Source organism: Mesoplodon mirus (assembly GCF_964341445.2).
Source record: "Mesoplodon mirus genome assembly, chromosome: 12".
NCBI lineage: Eukaryota > Metazoa > Chordata > Mammalia > Artiodactyla > Ziphiidae > Mesoplodon > Mesoplodon mirus.
The window spans coordinates 36,735,828-36,754,805 of record NC_138988.1 but is presented as its reverse complement, the minus strand read 5'-3'; the positions used below and the strand labels follow the sequence as shown (position 1 = coordinate 36,754,805).

The 18,978-nt window shown below is 55.9% G+C and overlaps 1 protein-coding gene across 1 annotated transcript in view; it reads right to left on the bottom strand.

Moving 5' to 3' along the window:
* POC1A (POC1 centriolar protein A) overlaps positions 1-18,499 on the bottom strand; it is a 73,376-nt gene extending 54,877 nt beyond the window's left edge. The window contains exons 1-7 of the mRNA XM_082639219.1: positions 18,138-18,499; positions 15,320-15,404; positions 14,148-14,319; positions 13,614-13,793; positions 12,129-12,236; positions 10,596-10,711; positions 2,790-2,923 (exon numbers count right to left, since the gene is read on the bottom strand). Of these exons, the coding sequence (XP_082495345.1) occupies positions 2,790-2,923; positions 10,596-10,711; positions 12,129-12,236; positions 13,614-13,793; positions 14,148-14,319; positions 15,320-15,404; positions 18,138-18,359 (1,017 nt within the window). The 5' untranslated portion in view covers positions 18,360-18,499. The remainder of the gene's footprint in view (positions 1-2,789; positions 2,924-10,595; positions 10,712-12,128; positions 12,237-13,613; positions 13,794-14,147; positions 14,320-15,319; positions 15,405-18,137) is intronic.
* Positions 18,500-18,978: the final 479 nt, after the last annotated feature.

The window sequence follows — 18,978 nt, the reverse complement described above, 5'->3', positions numbered from 1 at the left end:
AAAGAACTTCTTCCTGGAGCTGAGCCACTCTGGCCCGACAGCATGTCACAAACCCTCATAGGTCAGGGACATTTTCGGAGCACACTGGCTCCCAGTGACAACACAGGCCCAACTTCCACGGATTCGTCCCCTCGGGGAGAGCAAAGCCACTCCCGCTCCCGCTCCCAGCCCAGATGTCCGCCCACATTAGGTATCTGGTCCAGCTGGCGGACTGATTTTAACAACTGCCCGAATCAAGGCTGCTCAACCACACTCTCCTTCCTTAGGAAGCCACCCTTAGCTGACTTTGAATCGCCCCAAACCCAGGGGCAGAGTCAGACCCAACAAGGAGCCACAGCAAACCCTGGCAGACTGGGGCACAGAGTGGGGGCTAGGTTTTGCAGCTCCCCTCACACACACACACCACGTGCTTGCCCTCCGACATCAGCCCAGAGACCAGACTCTTCAAGAGTCTGTGCCCAAAAGAAAGCGCCCTGGAGGCAGAGAGGGCAAAGGAAGTGGGCCAGGTCTGCCCACGTGGCCCGCTGGAGAACCCAGCACTGAGCTGCCACCGGTGAGTGCATGGTGGTCTCACTACAGGTCTTGAGGAAGAGGAGGAGGAGAAAGGGAGAGATCAGCTCTCCAGGAAGAGGAGAGGGGTTAAAGCTAGTGCGGGGCTCTGGCCAGCTCCTTCCTCCCAGAATCGGTCTGTGGAACCCCAAGGAAGCCAGGCCCTGGGGCTCCCACACCCTGCACCTCACAGTGGAGCTGTGTTATGGGTACTCCAGGAAGAAGAGCCCCTAAGACCCACGGCACACCAATGCTAAGTTTCTGTATTTGATAGGGACTTTGGGGGGTCGGAACAGAAACAAATGTGAGCCTCACACTCCGACTCCCACTTTCATCTGAGCGGGGAGAAGCCTACCCTGCTTCACCCAACCTTCCAAGTACCACCCAAGACTCAACCTGCCTCTCCTGGTTTCCTAACACATCTCATGCCACCTCGGCTCTGCTGATGTCCCCAGAGAGTCCCCTGCTTCCCAGGCCATGAGCCCCAGGGGGTGGGACCACGACATCCATTTCGTACCCCTGGTGCTCAGCCCGGTGAGCTGGGAAGCGGATGATGAATGGACAAATGGACGGCAAGATGAACAGAGGTGAGCTCGCTTCTCCTTCTGCCCCTTTCCTCTGGGCACTGCGAGTTTGGTGCCCTGAGGAAGAACTGATTTCTGAAGCCATTTCCCGTTCTCCACACCCCCAAACCACCGCTGTCCCTCATCCTGTCTCCCACATTTCCAGGTTCAACAGCAGATAGGCAACTGCGCGGTTTCTCTTGGCCCCTGTCTCACTTCTCCGGGAGAACAATGTCCACAGGTTTCCCATATGTGCTGATGCTGGGCCCGAACACAGGAATGGCCTTTTAGATGCCGCATTCAAGGCTTCTCACGCTGAGAGGTGAGTCAGCTGTCTAAAGAACGTCCACAAGAAAGGAGAAAGTGCTCGGTGATCACTTGGTATGCACCTGCCTGCACGGTGTTTCTGTGCATTGTTTTTCCTTCTTTTCGTGGGAGCAGGAGAGGTAGCAGTGTTCACGTGGTTTTCAAACGCCCTCCTGGTTATAAGATCCGAAACTGGTTATGTGTGAATCTAAGTAACTACTTGCCAAAGGGCTAACAAAGGTGGCTCCCCCACAGGCTGATAATAGGAGCAGCGATCATGCCAGTGCAATGGCCATATGTGACACCTAGATGTGTCGACACCAGGGGAACAGGCCCGCTGGTCCTGCACACCAGACATTTCTCTGACAGAGAGGACCAAGGGTCACCATGGGCTGAGGGCAAGCGGCCTCCAGGTCCCAAGGAAGCAGAAGAAAAGGCCCATGCCCCCACTCCAAGCCATGGCCAAGGCCCCTTGTGCTCTGACTCAGATGGCAGTGGGATCCAGAGAGCCCTGGGCTAGACGCCTCACACCTAGCTGCTGGCCCAAGAGACATGAGCACCCCAGGGCCTCCCTCAGCCCTCAGAGAGGTGCAGAGAGCCTGTCCCCACTCTCCATCCCATCTGCCCCTGCTCATGGGTGCAGAAGTGGACAAACTGAAATGCTCTGGTCTCTGCACCCGTGCCCCACTTGGGTGTGGTGACCACGTCCCAGCAGGAGACACTCTGATGACCGTTCTGCTCAGCAGGAGACAGCTCAGCCACACCCAGGCCGGCTTCAGGGGAGAACCGCAAGCAGCCCACCGCCCACCGGGCCCCGGGCCCAGCTACTGCCCACACCCGGGCCAGGACACCGGATGTGTTGGTGAAAGATGCTCAGAGAGAAGGCCTTTCTCCCTCGTTTCAGTTCTAGGAATTCCCCAATGAATGTGTGGGAAGATTTCCCTCCTTCACACCCACCTCTGCAAGACACCTGTTGTTTCTGCCTCCAAAGGGCCCCAGGAGGCCTGATGGCAATTCAGGGCATGAGTTCCAGGGCTCTACTCAACTGCTGGACCAAGTGATGCCTGAAGTCATTGGGGACAGATTCCATTCAGCCCCTGGGAAAAGTCTGTCAACCATGTCCAGAGGCCTCCGTTCCGACCCCCCACCCAACTGAACCCCTGTACTCCCTTCTCAGCTGCAGCATCAGGCCCAGCACTTCTGCCAGAGGTCACAGGTCTTGTGGGTGGGAAACCTGCTTCTGCACCTCACCCCAATGTGCAGGCTGCGAGGGGACCACAGAACCCCTCCATCGGGCTCCAAGGGAAGGGCCACCTCAAGGCAGCACCTCCACCCCACTCCATGCCACTCAGCCCAGGCCGACGACCTCACCTGATGTCCATGGAGTGTGTAGAGCAGCCGGCCCTCCATGAGGTCCAGGATCTTCAGGGTTGAGTCGCTGGAGGCCGTGACCAAGTAGTTTCCCGACGGGTGGAAGGAGAGGGCATTCACCGCTGCACTGTGCACTGGAGGAAGGACGTCACTCAGATGGGCTGGGAGGCCCATGAAACCAGAAGACGGGCCAGAAGGCTCGGCACAGGTCTGGGCCGGGGCGGCCATTGCCCAGGGTTGCTATGAAGAGCCCCACAAGGACTTCCCAGGAGGGCAGCACAAACAAAGGACAGGAGGAGACTCATCCAGAGATGAGGGCAGGCAGCGGGAGACGCAGGGCAGGCAGGAGCACGTGTGGCAAGGCCAGAGAGATCAAGCTATTCCTCCGCCTCTCCCTCCTCACGAATCAGTCAAGCTAGAGCCGAACAGAGTGCTCAAACATAACGCTCAATCTGTCTCACATGCTGCTACTTCAGGGAAACCAAATGGGAAAGAAAACCCCTGGAAATGCCAATATGATGCCCCTGCCCCGGGGGAAAGGATGGGCATGGGAGCAGGCAAGAAAACAGCTTAAGACATGCTCTCAGGAGCCAGTCAGGCCCGGGTTCCAATCCCAGCCTCCTTACTGGCCCACCCCGGGACCCTGAGCGAGCATCTTCACACACTGAGCCCATTTCTCCTTCTGTGGCACAGCACCCACAAGTTAGGGTGCTGTAGGCATGCTGCCAGGTGAAGCCTGTGAGGCCTCTGTACAGAGTGAGCCCTGATGTCCCTCTCTGCTACCCCAGGCATCCCATGCTACTCCAGGTCCTGCCATTTAACCCACTCGACAGCTCAAGCCCATTCACGATTCTTCCCCACTGCTCGAGCCCAACCTCACCATCCACGCTGGTGTCCCTCACTCTCCAAGATCTGGCCACACCAGCTCTGTCAGCTCCCTATCTGTGGGACCTTCCCACCCCTTGTTCCCCCTGGGCCGGGAAGACTCTTGCCCACCTCTTCCCCAGACCCTGCAGCTCACTCACAGCTCAGTCACCTCCTCAGGGAAGCCTCCCCTGACCTCGCCATCAGGGTCACCCCCTTGTTTGGTCCCTCCTGAAGCACCATGAGTCTCTTCACAGCAGGGTTTTTACATTTGTGTGCAGCTATTTGGTTCCTGGCTGGGTCCCCCATGAGACCATGTGCTCCATCAGGCAGGGGGCTGTGTTGGGTCCTTGGCTCCTGGCTCAGTGCCTGACACTGAGCGGGACTCAAAAAGCAGTTGGTCAGTAGGTGAACTGGACCAGGCAGGCCACATGGGGACATCAACGTGTGGACCAGCCATATCACAGCTTAGAGTAGCTGCTGAGGAAGACCCAGGTGCCTTCGTACCCATTATCACAGGCCTCGTGAGCCAAACCAGAGGGGCTAGGATAACCATGACCCCGCCAAGTCAGAACTGCCACAAACATAAAGGCAAATTCTAAAACCAACCCCTCATCCTGGCACCGTGAGACTGCAGGAACCACTGCTGGACCAGTAAACACACCCACCATGAAACGGCCCTCAGTAGAGCTGACTGAGGTGCACGGAGCCCCTCAGACACCAGGCCAGCCGATGTGCAGACGTGCCGGGGAGTGTGGATTCACGTTCCCAAGCACACTTAGGGGAGACACTAGGGCTTTACATAATATGATCTTTAGGTCTAAACACTCTCTCAGCACCAGGAACTCCAAGAGACGGCCTGGAGTGGGGCTGATGGGGTCTCCGGAGCCAGCTCCTGGAGGTGGAGTCCAGAGCCCCACGGCCAGACGCTCTCCCACACTCAGGGCCATGAGGCAGGGGGCGGCACCCTCAGTGTTTACCAGAAATGGGGGCATGGAGAGAAGAGAAAAAAAGCCAGAGCCAACCCCAGCAAAACTGAACAGGCACCGGCCACAAGCAGCAGCAGAAAGAACGTTAGTGGCACACAGGGTGTGCCCGTGACTCCCCACGTGTGGGGGGCACACCCACGTGTGCAGACCCAGAGGAAGGTGTGGACAGAAGCTCCAGACACAGAGCAGGGGTGCTCTCTGGGGAGGACAGGAATAGGGGGACTTCTAATTATTACTCTACATACTTCCAGAAAGTATTTTTTCAGCTTCAGAATATAGTCACTATGATTATACAACTGAGCAAATGATAAAAAGTGAATCCTTCCCTCCCCCAAAACGAGCATGTCACATGTGGGGAGAAGGAGACCCAGGCTCTGAAGGCACTTCAGGCTGTGCTTCTATAGGCTGCGAGCCAGTGTGTGCTCCTGAGGGGCTGGCTGTGCTCGCCAGAACGCTGGTTCACACCCGCGGTGAGGGGGTGGGAGAGGGGCACAAACACTGCGAGATGCCCCTGAGGAGTCCCGCCCACCCCTGACCCCTCGGCCCACAGTAGGACAGCTTTGAGAGGCAGCTGCCCTCCATCTATCTCACCACGCCCCAATCTCCCCTTGGGCCTCCTTAGATGCTGCTCCTGGCACATCTGCCTCGCTGAGCCTGGAGAAGGGCGCGCTATTCTTGCTTCTGCAGCCCCTGGCAGCCTGTGCTGGCATGAACGCCCCCCAGCCCCTCCCCGAGACAAAGCTGGCAGGGTACAGCCAGCAGCAGCGTGGATCGGGGGAGGCAAGCTCAGGAAACACAGGGCTTGCCCAGCACCAGCAGGGCGGCAGGGGCAGGGCGTGGTTACCACGCCAGGTTCTCCCACCTGGCCAAGCCCACCCAAGGGAGGGAACAGCCGCCCATCCTCCCAACCGGCCCAGGGAAGGGTGCCCAAGGCCCTGCTCCACTATTAATGGCAGGAATAGCTAAGGCCTCTTGGCTGGGGTAGAAATATCTGGAACCATTTACTCCAAAACAGGGCTTAGCCTGGCAAGCCAGGCTTTTGGGAATGTGCCAGCCCCACCTTTCCCCACTCACTCTCCTGCCTCACCCACCGGCCCCGCCAGCCTGGAGCAGCCTCTCTGGCTCTGCTGAGGGTGGGGCTGTACCAGGGAGGCCTCATAGAATCAGCCCTGCATGACAGTCTCCCACGGAGGCCTGGCTGCCCCACGAGGGGGTGAGCCTCCCGTTCACGAAGCCCTGAGCAGTGACGGCACACAAACAATCCACTTTTCACCAAGCCCAAAGTTGCAGGCCCTCCGCCTAGTTCCATGGCAGACATAGGTGACAGCTGATGGCAGGCTGCCATTTGGGCACAATGTGGGCTACACCCCACCCCCACTGTGACCCCAAAGAAGGGACTCCAGCTCAGGGTCAGAGATGTACCAGCGTCAATGTTCTATAGGTCACCAGGTGCCAGGGAGGGTGGGACTGAGGCCACTGCAGACCCTGCCCCCAAGTACTGGGAACGGGCCACAGCCTGCAGGCAGCAGGTGGCCTAAGGAGAGACCTGGCTATCCACAAGCTGCCCGCACAGCTCTGCTTGTAGACCCCTCAGCAAATCTGGCCCACTGCCCAGTGGATCCCAAACTGGCCATGGGACCCACAGAGACCCACAGGTGCCCAAGGTGCCCAAGCAGGAGGTCTCCTTCGGGCCCCACCACATGCCCACCACAAGGGGCTCGGCTCGCTCTGCCAGGGTGGCCTCTCACAACGCACAACTGGCATTACTAGTGACACAGTGGCTGTGGGCTCACAAGAGGCTATGGGTTCACACAGTGAAGGTGCTCTGACAACAGCAGCAAAGGACACTCCAAACAGTCATCTCGTGAATGTCGTAGGAACACCCGCTCAGGGATGGTGGGCGAGAGCCGGTGAGTTGGCCAGAGCAGGTGGGACGGTGCACCGCCTCCTGATCAACCCTTTTGGTCTCCAAACGCCAAAAAGCGTGCAGGCCTGCCCTGCTGGTTGCACAGCGGCTTTAAAACCCTCCGTGACCATGTCTGGGGTAGGGAGGGGGTCCAGGGACATGCTAAGGACCAGTAGACAGAGAAGCTGGGACTCTGAGCTCTAACTGGAGTTTCTGGAGAGAGCCACACCAAGCCCTTTTGGGGGCCTCAGGCAAGTAAATGACTAGAATCAACATGGTGAGAGGAACCCATAGCTTCCCAGCTGTGTGACCTGGGCAAGCCTCAAACACCCCATCTGTGAAATGGGGAGTAGCCCTGCCCTGCTGACCACTCAGGCCTGTCCCTGGATAATGAACCCGCATGTGCCTGGAAACCGCAAAGCACATTAAGGGATCCGGGACAGAGCTGCTGCTGCTCAGATGTCTGAACAGTCTTAGTGTGGGCTCAGAGCATACGGAGCCTACCCCACCTCCGTGGGGACTGGCACTCCCAGGGCTCCAGTGCCCCACCAACTCCTTGCTGAACTGGGAAATCAGAACTGCTCCCTGCAGTGATAGGCCAGAGCAAGAAACTCCTCGCCTGAGACAAATGGTGCCAGCTGCCTGCTGTAGCCCAGAGTGATTCCAACAACCCAACATGGGACCGGAAGTGCCCTCCACGGAGCAAGATCATGGCGGCTGGCCACAGGCTGGCTGCGCTTGCTGGCCACACATTTGCCGTATCATGAACCAATTTCTTTCAGAAGAGCCCAACAGCTTATGCGCCCAAAGCCCAATCAGGGAAGACACTGGATGTCACTGTCCTTAAACACTTCCTCCTGGGTGTCCTAGGGGTCAGGGACAGAAAACAGCTCAGATGCCTGCTACCGGGGGGCTGGGAGCCCTACTTGGGGAATCAGCTTCCCAAGAGATCCCCGGCACCTCTTCTGGGTGGGGGGACAGCTGCTACTCAGGGGCTAGGAGGGTCTCTCAGGTAGAAGGTTCTGCCACGGAGCTCTCTAGGGGAGCTGCTGAGCACACCTGACCAGGCCCCTCCCCAGCAAACAGGGTGAGGGCTGTCGCCCCCAACCAATGAGCTCAGACCTGCCAGGCTCTCCTTGCGCCCCGGAGGCTGAGCCCAGAGGTGGTGGGATGAGTCTGCTGCCTTGTGAATACCCACCGTGTGCCATGCATTGGGCAGGGAGCTCAGAGGGAACCGGGTTATTTATGGGGTACTCCAGGCCCCCTGAAGCCTCTGGTCTCTATTAGGGGTGGCTTAGGAATAAGATGCTGCAGGCTCACTGAGTGGCTCTATCACAGGAGGAAAGGACAGCAGCAAAAACAAACTGAAATCTCACTGTGGAGCCTGTCAGCCTCATGCACCTCAGGCCCCCTCAGGACTTGACCTCTGATGCTATCCAAGTCCACCCCCACCCCTGGGCCCTGCCACTCACTGATCTCCCACCCCCACCCACAGCCAAGACTGCTCCCCCAGGAATCTCTCCCCAGCACCCTCCACTCTCCTCAACTGCTCTGCATCATGCCACCCCCTGACCGCCCTCTTTAGGAGACCCTGTTTTCCTTCAGTCCCCTGGCTCTGCTCTCCTCAGCCCTCCATCACGGGAAAAGCGGGCTCCCCCTGCTCACTCTGGCTGCTTGTGGACCTTTTTCTTCCACAGCCCCTCAATCACAGGGATGCAGGATGTGGCCTCAGCCCTTCTCACATCCCAGATCCCTAGGCCCAGCTGGCCCCTCCACCCCATAGCATCAGCTTCTGCCTCTATTCAATCTCCAAAACCCACCCCCTGGGCCTGACCCCTGCCCCACTCTGATGCCCAGCTCTCACCCGACATCGGGCATTGACAGCCCACCCACCAGTCACCTAGGCACATGGCTTCCTACCCAAGCAGGCTCTCAGCACTGCTGTCCTCTCAGATGCCCCTCACCCTTTCACCCCTGTCCCAGCACTTCCAGCCAGGCTGCATCTTTGGGACCCTGGGCTAGAGCATGGCATTCAAGGCCCTCCCCTGCAGGTACCTGTTGCTGCACCTCGCCAACACCAGACCTAGGTTCCTGATCCATCAGAGGTGGGCCTGGACTCTCCCAGAGTCACCTGGAGATTCTCTTCACCAGTATCAAGATTTATGTGGTACAAACCATGTACCCAGTAGTGTATTGTAATCCTCATGTGGATTCTCCCATCAGACCCTCACAATCCCCATAAGGCAGGCTACCACCACCCCTTCACAGACAGGAAACAGAGCCCGTACTCCTAACTACTGCTCTGCCTCATCCCCTCCCTTCCCGTCTCTCCCTGTCCAAGTCCTCCCTCCTGACCCCGCACTCAGAGGTGGCCTTCCCACCCAGCACCTCTGCACCTCCCACCTTCCGCCCAGTCAGCTATGCAGATGTACCCAGTCTCCAACTCAGGCCTGGCCCAGAGCAGGAGGAGAAAGGCCTCTGAGCCTGAAGGAGAGGAGGGAGAGGCGTGGTCTCCAAGTAGAGGGCAGACCCTGCTGGGGCTCTGTTCAGGAAGCCTCTGTCTGAAACAGCATCAGTGACAAACCCCAGGACTCCCTGTTGAGGAAAGAACCATTCTCGCGGCTGGCCCCTGCCACCTGGTGGTGATGTACAGTACTGCAAGCCTGGACCAACTGGGCCCGCCTCGCTGGGAGACCAGACCTCCTGACTGAGACTCAGCATCACTGTCATTGTCACTAACACTGTGCCTGGTTCCTGTTTTGTGTGAGGCACTCTGTAAGTTCTTGTCATGGACCAACTCATTACCCTCCCAACACTACCTAAGAAACAGGCCTTATCATTGTGCCAGGGGGCCCAGAGAAGTCAAGTAACCTGCCCAAAGTCACACAGCTAAAAATGATGAAGCTGGGTGCAGAGTCACCCTCCACCATGTGCTTTTCAAGACCAGGATCCACTCCCCCTTCTTGGAAGGTCTGTTCCCTCAGTTATCCCAAGAAAGTCCTGGCCTCAAACATCTGAGAATTGGAAGGGCTTGTGGGGAGTAAGGGGAGAGCTCTGAACCCCACGCCCCACACCTTTCTCCAGATATGTCCTTCCCATTTTCAGATGTGAATTTTGGAAGTGAGCCCATGGACTTGAAACTTAATCCCAGGTCAACAACCACAGTTCTTCAAACAACGCCAGCTCTGACTCTCCCTGGTCTCAGCCCTGAGCCCCCAGGCCTGCCCACCCATTCTGCCCCCTGCACAACTCCCAGTTCCTCCTGTGGCCCTTCACCAGCTCCCTCCCCTGGGCCCCATCCCCACAACTGGGGTGACTTAGGACTCTGCCCAGTCATACCTGCTCTGAGGCCAGTTCCATATCCCAGTACCTTCAGCTCTCTCATCGTAAGCTCACCCAAGTCTGCCCCCACTCCCACCTCCCTCCTGCAGCCCGATACCAGCCCACGTCGACAGCCCGCTGCCCTGCCTTCCAAGGGCTATAATTAAGTATATATATAAATAAGGGGACACAGCACCGGGGCTGGCTTCCAAGCCTGGCCCCCTCCATATAGCTCATGGCTCCACATCTGTGGAGGACACCGTGGAACCAGAGGTGGCTAAGGTCCCACCAACACTGACCTCTTTTGACAGACCTGTCTCCTTCACCACCTCCAGGGCTGTCACCTTGGCCCTGGAGGACAGAGCCTCCATTACAGGGGGAGGTGAGTGGCATGGGCAGCCCCTGAGAAGTGCCCCTCAAGAGGAGCCCTGGCCAGAGCCCCACTGAGAGCCCCCATCTGGACCGCAGTGTGCGTGAGGTTCTGCCACCTCATAAGTGGGCACCAAAGGGCTGGTGGATGCCAGTTAGCACCACGCTCTATCTCCGGGCCAAGGTTCCAGGACAGCCACAACATAGACTACCCACCCCTGAAGATCCCAACAGACCCAGGACTCCCCCCTAACCCCAAGCCAGCCACAGCTGTCCTCAGGCCCATTTAAGCCCCGCAGCCAAGAGCCGGACACCCGGCGTGGCACAGTCCCACTGCAGCCGCTCGGGGACACTCACGCTGATAGTGCTGCAAGAGCCGGTGAGTCCGCACGTCCCACACCTTCACCGTGTTGTCCATGCCGGCGGCGGCGATGCACGTGCCGCTGGGGTGGAAGTCCACGTAGGTGACAAAGCTGGAAAGGGGGCCACCGCATGCTGTAGGAGGTCCGCCCCAGCTCAGAACAGACCCCCAAACATCCAGCACATCCCCATCCCCACACACCTGCTCACACTCTTCCCTCAGCTCAGAATACCTCCCTACTGCCCTGTATCTTTACCAGGCGGCCAAAGGAGAACAAGAAGGAGAGGGTGAGAACAGAGGCTAGCAGTGACCTGAGGGGCACTTACCAGGGAGCAAGTCTCAGCACCAACTTCTAAATGCGAGCAGAGAAAGTTGTCTTCAGACCAAAGGTCAGCCAGCTGCTCGGGTGCTTTCAGGTAGAGCTGGTGCCCCTACCAGAGCAGGAGGCAGGGCAGGCCCTGCCAACTGAGGCCCAGACATCAAGGGCCAGCAGGGTCCCAGAACCACTGGCTCACCTATTTCTAGAAGACAAGCCAAGGGCCCTCAATATACTCATATGTGACACCCAGGCTGGTATCATGGCCAGCCCTCGGGAGGGACCCTTACCTGGGGCTCCCAACCTAACAAGGGGCAGACGCTGGGGATCATCTAGGAACCCAGATTGGGTGAGTTCCTGCTCAAATGCAGGCTCATCCCTCTCAGTGATGCAGCATGATATGAACAGCCACCATCCACTACAAGAACCTGATTAGCCTTTCATTTATAGAGTCATCACCAAGGAGAACATCCTTTTGGGGGTCTGGGTTCAACCTCTTTAGACAGACGTGTCACAATTTTGAGAACTAGAAAGTGAAGGGAAAAGAGAGGCCTCGAGAGTTTCATGCCTTTATCTTTATCTTTATTCCTGTCCTGCCCCTAGGTTCTTCATAAACATTTTTTTTTTTAGATTCCATATATATGTGTTAGCATACGGTATTTGTTTTTCTCTAAAACGCAAACGTAGAGAATGGACTTGAGGACACGGGGAGGGGGAAGGGTAAGCTGGGACGAAGTGAGAGAGTGGCATGGACATATATACACTACCAAATGTAAAACAGCTAGCTAGTGGGAAGCAGCTGCATAGCACAGGGAGATCAGCTTGGTGCTTTGTGACCACCTAGAGGGGTGGGATAGGGAGGGAGGGAGGGAGGGAGACGCAAGAGGGAGGAGATATGGGGATATATGTATATGTACAGCTGACTCACTTTGTTATAAAGCAGAAACTAAGACACCATTGTAAAGCAATTATACTCCAATAAAGATGTTTAAAAAGAGTTTCATGCCTTGAGGTTAAGCACTCTTACTGTTTGTGGGGATGGGGATGAGGCAGAAACTTCCGCCCACACGCGAAAAGACACAGAGCCAGGGAGCAGCAGAGACATGGCGGTGGGCCCCAAGTGCGGCCACTGGAGGCCACTAGGTCCTCTTTGAGCCCAGGTCTATGCTTTTCTCGAGCGCCTACAGGTGGAGGACAGGGTCTGGGGACTCACCTGCCATGCTCACAGTACGAGTGGACACACTCCCGGCTGGTCTTGTCCCACACCTTGACAGTCTTGTCATCACTGGCAGACACGATGAGCCGCCCATCCGGGGAGAACCTGAACCAGGCGGGGCACAAGTCACATCACCAGTCAACAGACATCACGGGCACCACACACCATCTTCCACAGTCACCCTTCCCGAGCTGCCCACCACCTGACCTCAGGAACCCTCCTGGGCCACATGCCCTGCTCTGACCCTGAGTGATCCTGGGCAAATGCCTTTCTCTCTACAAGATGGGTCAGAAGGGTGCCTACCTCCTGGTAAGCAGGTAGGCAATAGCGTCCCACGCAAGGCCCCCAGCACTGCACATGGCAACATGCATGCTGACTGCTGGTACTTGGCCTCATTATCCTGTTCCCAGGTGCCCTGAATCCACATCTAACCCTGAGAATGGGTCAGCAAAACCAACCTGCTAACAAAAAAGGAGTGGAGGTTCTGGGGACCCACCACCAAAGGCCCGGTGTAAGTTCAACACTTGTTTGCTGGCAGGGCCCCTCCTATTCTCAGGAACCCAATGGTGAGGGCCTCTCAGAGCAATTAGGGACCTCCCAGGACAGAGGAACGAGGGCCCTGGAGAACAAGTAACTTCATGGGGTCCCCAGAACACAGCTCAACAGTCCCCAACCTCTGACTGCCATGGTTTCCCAGTGTCCCCAGACACCCCATCCTCTTCCTCCAGAGCACAGAGATTAGACACGTGAGATCTCTGTTGAAAGGAACAGAATAAGCTAGAAGCAGGCACAGCTGTGTCTGCAATTCTTCGACCTTGAAAGGTGCTTTGAATCAGCTGGCCCCCATCCCCACGGCACTGGCCCCCACACCAAAGGGAGAACCGGCTTCCAGACCAACCCCTCTCAGAAGCCTGGGCCCCCATTTGGCAGCTCTGAAGCAAAATCAACCTCTGAGGAGCAGAACGTCCTCAGAGGAAAGTAGGCAAGTCTTAGTGCCAGACACTCGGCTTCCAACTCCAGCTCTGCCACTTACTCCCAATGTGCCCCACGGCAAGATACTACACTATTCTGAGCCTCAGTTTCTTCATCTGCAAAATGGCAACAATGCCACCTACTTGCGGGACTGCCATGAGGAGTTAGAAGAAAATGTCTAGTGGTGGTACTGACGGTATTTTGTTGTTGCTATTGCTAATAAGTGGCCCCTGATGACTCACCTTGGGCTCCATCAGCACAGGCGTCAGGGGTCAGTCGTGGCTGACAATGGACTAACTTACTTGTCATGCATTAGCTCAGTGAAGCTTGGACAACTTACAGTGTGAGAACTATTATTGTTCTTTTTCACACATAAGGAAGTTAAGGTTCAGGAAGATGAAGAGTGGCTAAGTAACTTGTCCAAGGTCACGGTGCTAGCACCTGGCAACTCCTCTGTGCCCTCCAACCCCCGGGGTCCCTCCAGCGGTCTCCAGGTAGGACACTACTCACTTGGCACAGCGGACCCAGTTGATGTGCTGGCTCAGGGAGAACAGGAATTTCTGGCGATGAGTTGACCACACCTTGACTGTCTTGTCGTCGGAGGCTGTCACGAAGGACTGGCCATCGCTGCAGAAATGGACGCTCCTCACTGTGGCCGTGTGTGCACGAAACACGGTTGACTCACCTTTGCTGCAGGGATGGGTATCCAGAGTCAGGAAACCCATAAACCCATAACAGCAACATAAGGGCACATCGAAGCCCTCCCCACCCCTCAGAACCCTCCCAAAGTAAATCCAGGCTTGAGTGCCTCAGTCCCCAAAAAGGGAAGCCAGAGCCTCACCCACGTGCAAGCAGTGTCAGGTGGAATCCCTTCCAGGATGGCTGAGGTCAGCCCAGAATCTCCCTATTGGCCCTGAGGGGAGGGCCCCGACTGAAGCCCCAGCTTCTGATGGTACCTCCTCGGAAGTGGGGCAGATGTCCCACTGTGACCAGTCCAACACTAGGGCCCAGACTCAGACAAGCCCCTCCAAGTCTTTAACTCACACGTTGGGTACCCAGATGCGGACAGTCTTGTCGCGGGAGCCTGAGGCAAGCAGGTGTCCCGAAGGGGAGAAGTTCACACAGGTGACGGTGTCCTTGTGGCCGGCAAAGCGGTAGGCACGTGACTGGGGCTTCATGTGCCACACCATGAGGCATGAGTCCATGGAGCCACTGGCTGAGGAGAGAGCAGATGCCATGACGCTCGGCTCAAGCAGGCCCGGAGCCTCCACCAGGATGCTGGAGATGGGTAGGTGGTGGGGTGCAGGCAGCAGGGACAGCCCAGCTCTGCCTTCTCCATGGGGACAGGCCACACCTCCAGTGACTGCTGAGCAGGAGTTTGGAGAGCCTAGGGCCTGTCACCACTCCAGGCAGCAGGCCCACACAGCAACCAGACCTGGGCTGTAACCGAGGGTCCCGGGTCTCCCCACAGACACACTCTGCGGCTCGAGAGAGCAAGTCCTCACAAAACCGGGGAGCCAGCTCAATCCAGTGGCCTTTTTACCATTACGAGGACCCATCAGAAGCCTAGTGGAGGTCCCCAGAACAGACCAAAAATGACTTCAGTTTCCTCTTAATCTCCAGGGTATCACGAGACCAGCAGCTTCTGGCAGGGGACCTTGACCACTGGATGAAGGGGGAGCCTTGTCCATAGAAACAAGAAAGCTGCAGCCGTGACAGCTGTGTATGAACCCCCAGGTGGCTAAGGAGGGAGCACTCGGCTGCAGCATAAGGGCCGTGGGGGGAGGGGAGCACCCCGCTCTGCTCCCCATCCTTCTCAGTGGTGGGCGTCTTCAACAAGGAGCTGTGCCTATGGTACTGTGGACAACAGAATCAGTAAAGACCCAAGGAAAAAGCCACTGTTAAGGGCTCATTCTGCAGGCCAGACCTGAGAGGTGGATGGGGTGTGCAGAGAAAAGCCCAGAACCGGGTCCTAACCTCAAAGGCTGTGTGACCTTAGCAAGGCCCCCAACCTTTCTGAGCCTCACACTCCACATGCAGAATGGAGCTCATAAAGCCTAGCGCCCAGAGAGCTGGCCAGCTGAAGCAGGAGGTAGGTCTAGACAAAGCACCTGGGTCCTCGCTGTGCCCTGCTCCCCCCAGGCCACACCTCCCGGGAAGAAACACGACCTTCCCAGCTCATAACCTAGTGCCTAGGACAAGATGCCTCTTCTTACCCAGCTGCTTCATGTTGAGACTGAAGTCCACACAGGTAACTGCATCCCGGTGGCCCTTAAAATGCCTCTCCAGCGAGGGGTCCTCCTGAGGGAGAGCCAGGGTCAAATATGTGAAGCCTGGATGAGGAAGGGGCTTCCCCAGGGCCAAGACTCTTCCTATAACAGCCAGCAGCATTTAAAAATGCTCAAGGCAGTGGTTGAGAGTCCGCCTGCCGATGCAGGGGACACAGGTTGTTCGTGCCCGGGTCCGGGAAGATCCCACATGCCGCGGAGCGGCTAGGCCTGTGAGCCATGGCCGCTGAGCCTGCATGTCCAGAGCCTGTGCTACGCAACGGGAGAGGCCACAACAGTGAGAGGCCCATGTACCACCAAAAAAAAAAAAAAAAAAAAAAAGCTCAAGGCATGATCTTGTATATAGAAAATCCTAAGGAATCACTAAAAAATCTATTAGAACTAATAAACAAGTTCAGCAAGCTTACAGGATACAAAATCAATATACAAAAATCAAGTACACCAACAATGAACAATGTGAAAAATAAAAGTATGATAACAATTCCATTTATGATACGTAAAAAAGAACAAAATACTTAGGAATAACTTAACAAAAGAAGTGCAAGACATATGAGAGCTAAAAAACATCATTGAACGAAGTATAGAAAGACCTAGATAAATGGGAAGACATCCCATGTTCATAGTTTGGAAAACTTAATATTGTTAAGATGAAATACTCCTCAAGTTGATCTATAGAGTGAATAGAATCCCTTTCAAAATCTCAGATGCCTTTTTTTTGCAGAAATTGACAAGCTCATCCCAAAATTCACATAAAATGTAAAACAAACAGAATAGACAAAACAATGTTTAAAAATAAAAACAAAAACCAGTCACTGTAGAAAGCAATTTGGTAGTTCTGCAAAAAGTTAAACACAGAGTTATCAAATGATCCAGCAATTGTAGGTAAATACCCATAAGAGTTGAAAGCATTTTCACACAAAAACTTGTACACAAATGTTCATAGCGGGATTATTCATAATGGCCCAAAAGTGGACAAACCTTAATATTCATCAACAGATAAATGGATAAACAAAATGTGGTATATCCATACAACAGAATATTAGTCAGTCATAAAAAGGAATGAACTACTGACACATGTTACAACACGGATAAACCTTGAAAACATTATGCTAAGTGAAAAAAGCCAGACCAAAGGCCACATTTTGTCTGATTCCATTTATATGAAATGTCCAGAATAGGCAAATCTATAAAGATAGAAAATAGATTAGTGGTTGACAGGGACTGGGCGGGGGCGGCGGAGGGGGGCCAGTCAGTAAGAAGGGGAGTGACTGCTTAATGGGTATGGGTTTCTCTTTGGGGTGACAAAAATGTTCTGGAAATAGACAGTGATGGTTGCACAATATTGTGAGTGTACTAAAAACCACTAAATTTTACACTTCAAAAGGGTGAATTTTATGGTATGTGAATAATATCTCAATAAAGTTATTTTTCGAAAGACCCAAGAAGAGAAAATGGGGACTTTCAGCACCCTCATCTCAGGAATCAGATCCTATACCTTCAGTCCCACTGTGGACCGACCAGTGAACCCAAAGGTCAGCCCTGAATAAGCCCCCAGTGGCTTTATGACCATCTCCACTCCACCCAACATCAGAGAAGCAGTAGCTTAGGAAGACATGGAGATAATATTCCAGAGATTCTCTCCATCCAACAGCAATTCATGTTGGAGAGTTATAGTCCAGCCATGCAGACATCTCCCCCTACCCCAAATATCTTAAACCTCAAAGAAGCATTTTAGGGGCACCAGGGAGCCCAGCAAAGCCTCCTCTTGAGGAAAAAACGGCCTTGGGGCAGAACAAGGACTGCAGGGAGCTGTAACCAGAACAAAGGCTCCCGTGGCCCCTTGCCCAGCTCCACCCCCCAACACACCAGCCGGAGTCCTCCTTTCAACAAGAGAAGGAATGGCAGCTGGAGGAGGGCGGGGAACTGAGCAGAAACTGCTCCACCTGAACTTGTTGTAAGAATAAGGGTAAAATAGTGCACCCTCTAGAGGCAAGTTCAGATCCGCCCCTAACCAGGGGACGCCTGAAATCTCCCGACACCCTCTCTTCCAATCCCACAGGCTTGTTGGTTCCTCATCTCCCCCAAAGGTGGTTTATATATTGGGGTGGGGGGTGAAACACCACTAGAGATCAAAAGGCCTAGTTCCTAGTCTAGGCCCTCTGCTCACATGCCCAGACACCCAAGGAAGCCAACAGGCCACCACCCAGCGTCCTTGACTTTCAACCCAGCCAGAGGACCAGGCAGGTTCAGGTTCAAAACCACCTCTCAAAAAGAGGGGCTTTGGAGTTCTCCCCTCTGGCCTCACGAAGAACCTGGGACTCAGAGAAGGCAGTCTGGCCCAGGTCACACTACAGGCCTGGGCCGTCCCGGGCATCCCGGGGGCCTGCTGTTCCCACACGTCGTAACAGGGTGCACCCTCAACAAACCCCCATTCAGCCATCCACTGCTCAGGATAAGGAGACAGAAGGCAGAGAGGCCCGGCGCTGGCCCCAGGTCACACCTCCAGTCGGGCCATACAAGTGTCTCCCCCGCTAGGGGGAGATGCAAATCCTGGGGGCAGAGGCTGGTTTGTTAGCCCCGGTAGCCCGAACAGAGCCTGGCTCGCAGGAGGCGTTCACCAGGTGCTCGTACTCAAGTGCCCCCTGCACAGACGGTAAACTGGGGCCAGAGAAGACCGGCTCGGAACCCTCCGTCCGGCTAGGCGGGGAGACTAAAGCCCGGGCGGCCGCAGCTGGCAGGAACTTACCAGGCAGGGCGCGGCCATGGCGGGACCAGGGGCGCCCAAGGCGCCAGAGGAGCCCGAGGAAGCAGCGGCTGCAGTTGCGTCCCGTTCAGTTTCCGCGCCCCCAACCGCCGCCAATAGCAACGCGGGTCGCTTCGCCTCGCCCCGCCCACCGCGATTAAAGGAGACGCGGCGCCTCGGCTTTTTGTCCCCCGACTGGAAGGAGAGCCGTATGGCCGGCTCCATGGTCTCCGCGTCCAGCGCCCCCAGGCCAGGCAGCCTACAGACAGCGCCGCCAAAGGCCTCTGTCCACCGTCACTCATTCCCCCTGAGAAATTAAAAAGTCCAGGATGAGAGATTCGCCCCACCGACCCGTACCCCGGCTAACGAGACGGCGAGCACAGCCTTCTGGGAAATGCAGTTCCAAGACGCCCTCATCCTTGTGTCTGGAGGAAAGTGGGACTACATTTCCCAAGATGCCATGAGGGCGGGGCCGTGAACAACATCCCGAAGTGAACGCTTTAAGGATCCCGGAAGTGGAGATCCTTAAAGCGTTCACTTTGGGTTGGTAATTGTGGCTCGTTGTGTTTGCGTCCTCTTCAAGCGCCCGCGAGGCCGGCTTTTCTCTCAGTACCCCATTAGAAGCCAATTATTCACCCTTCGGGAATTCTTTAAGTAGTTCGCCCTTCCGAACGCGCTTAAAACAGGTGTCGAGGGCTTCCCTGGTGGCGCAGTGGTTGAGAGTCCTCCTGCCGATGCTGCAGGGGACACGGGTTCGTGCCCCGGTCTGGGAAGATCCCACATGCCGTGGAGCGGCTGGGCCCGTGAGCCATGGCCGCTGAGCCTACACGCCCGGAGCCTGTGC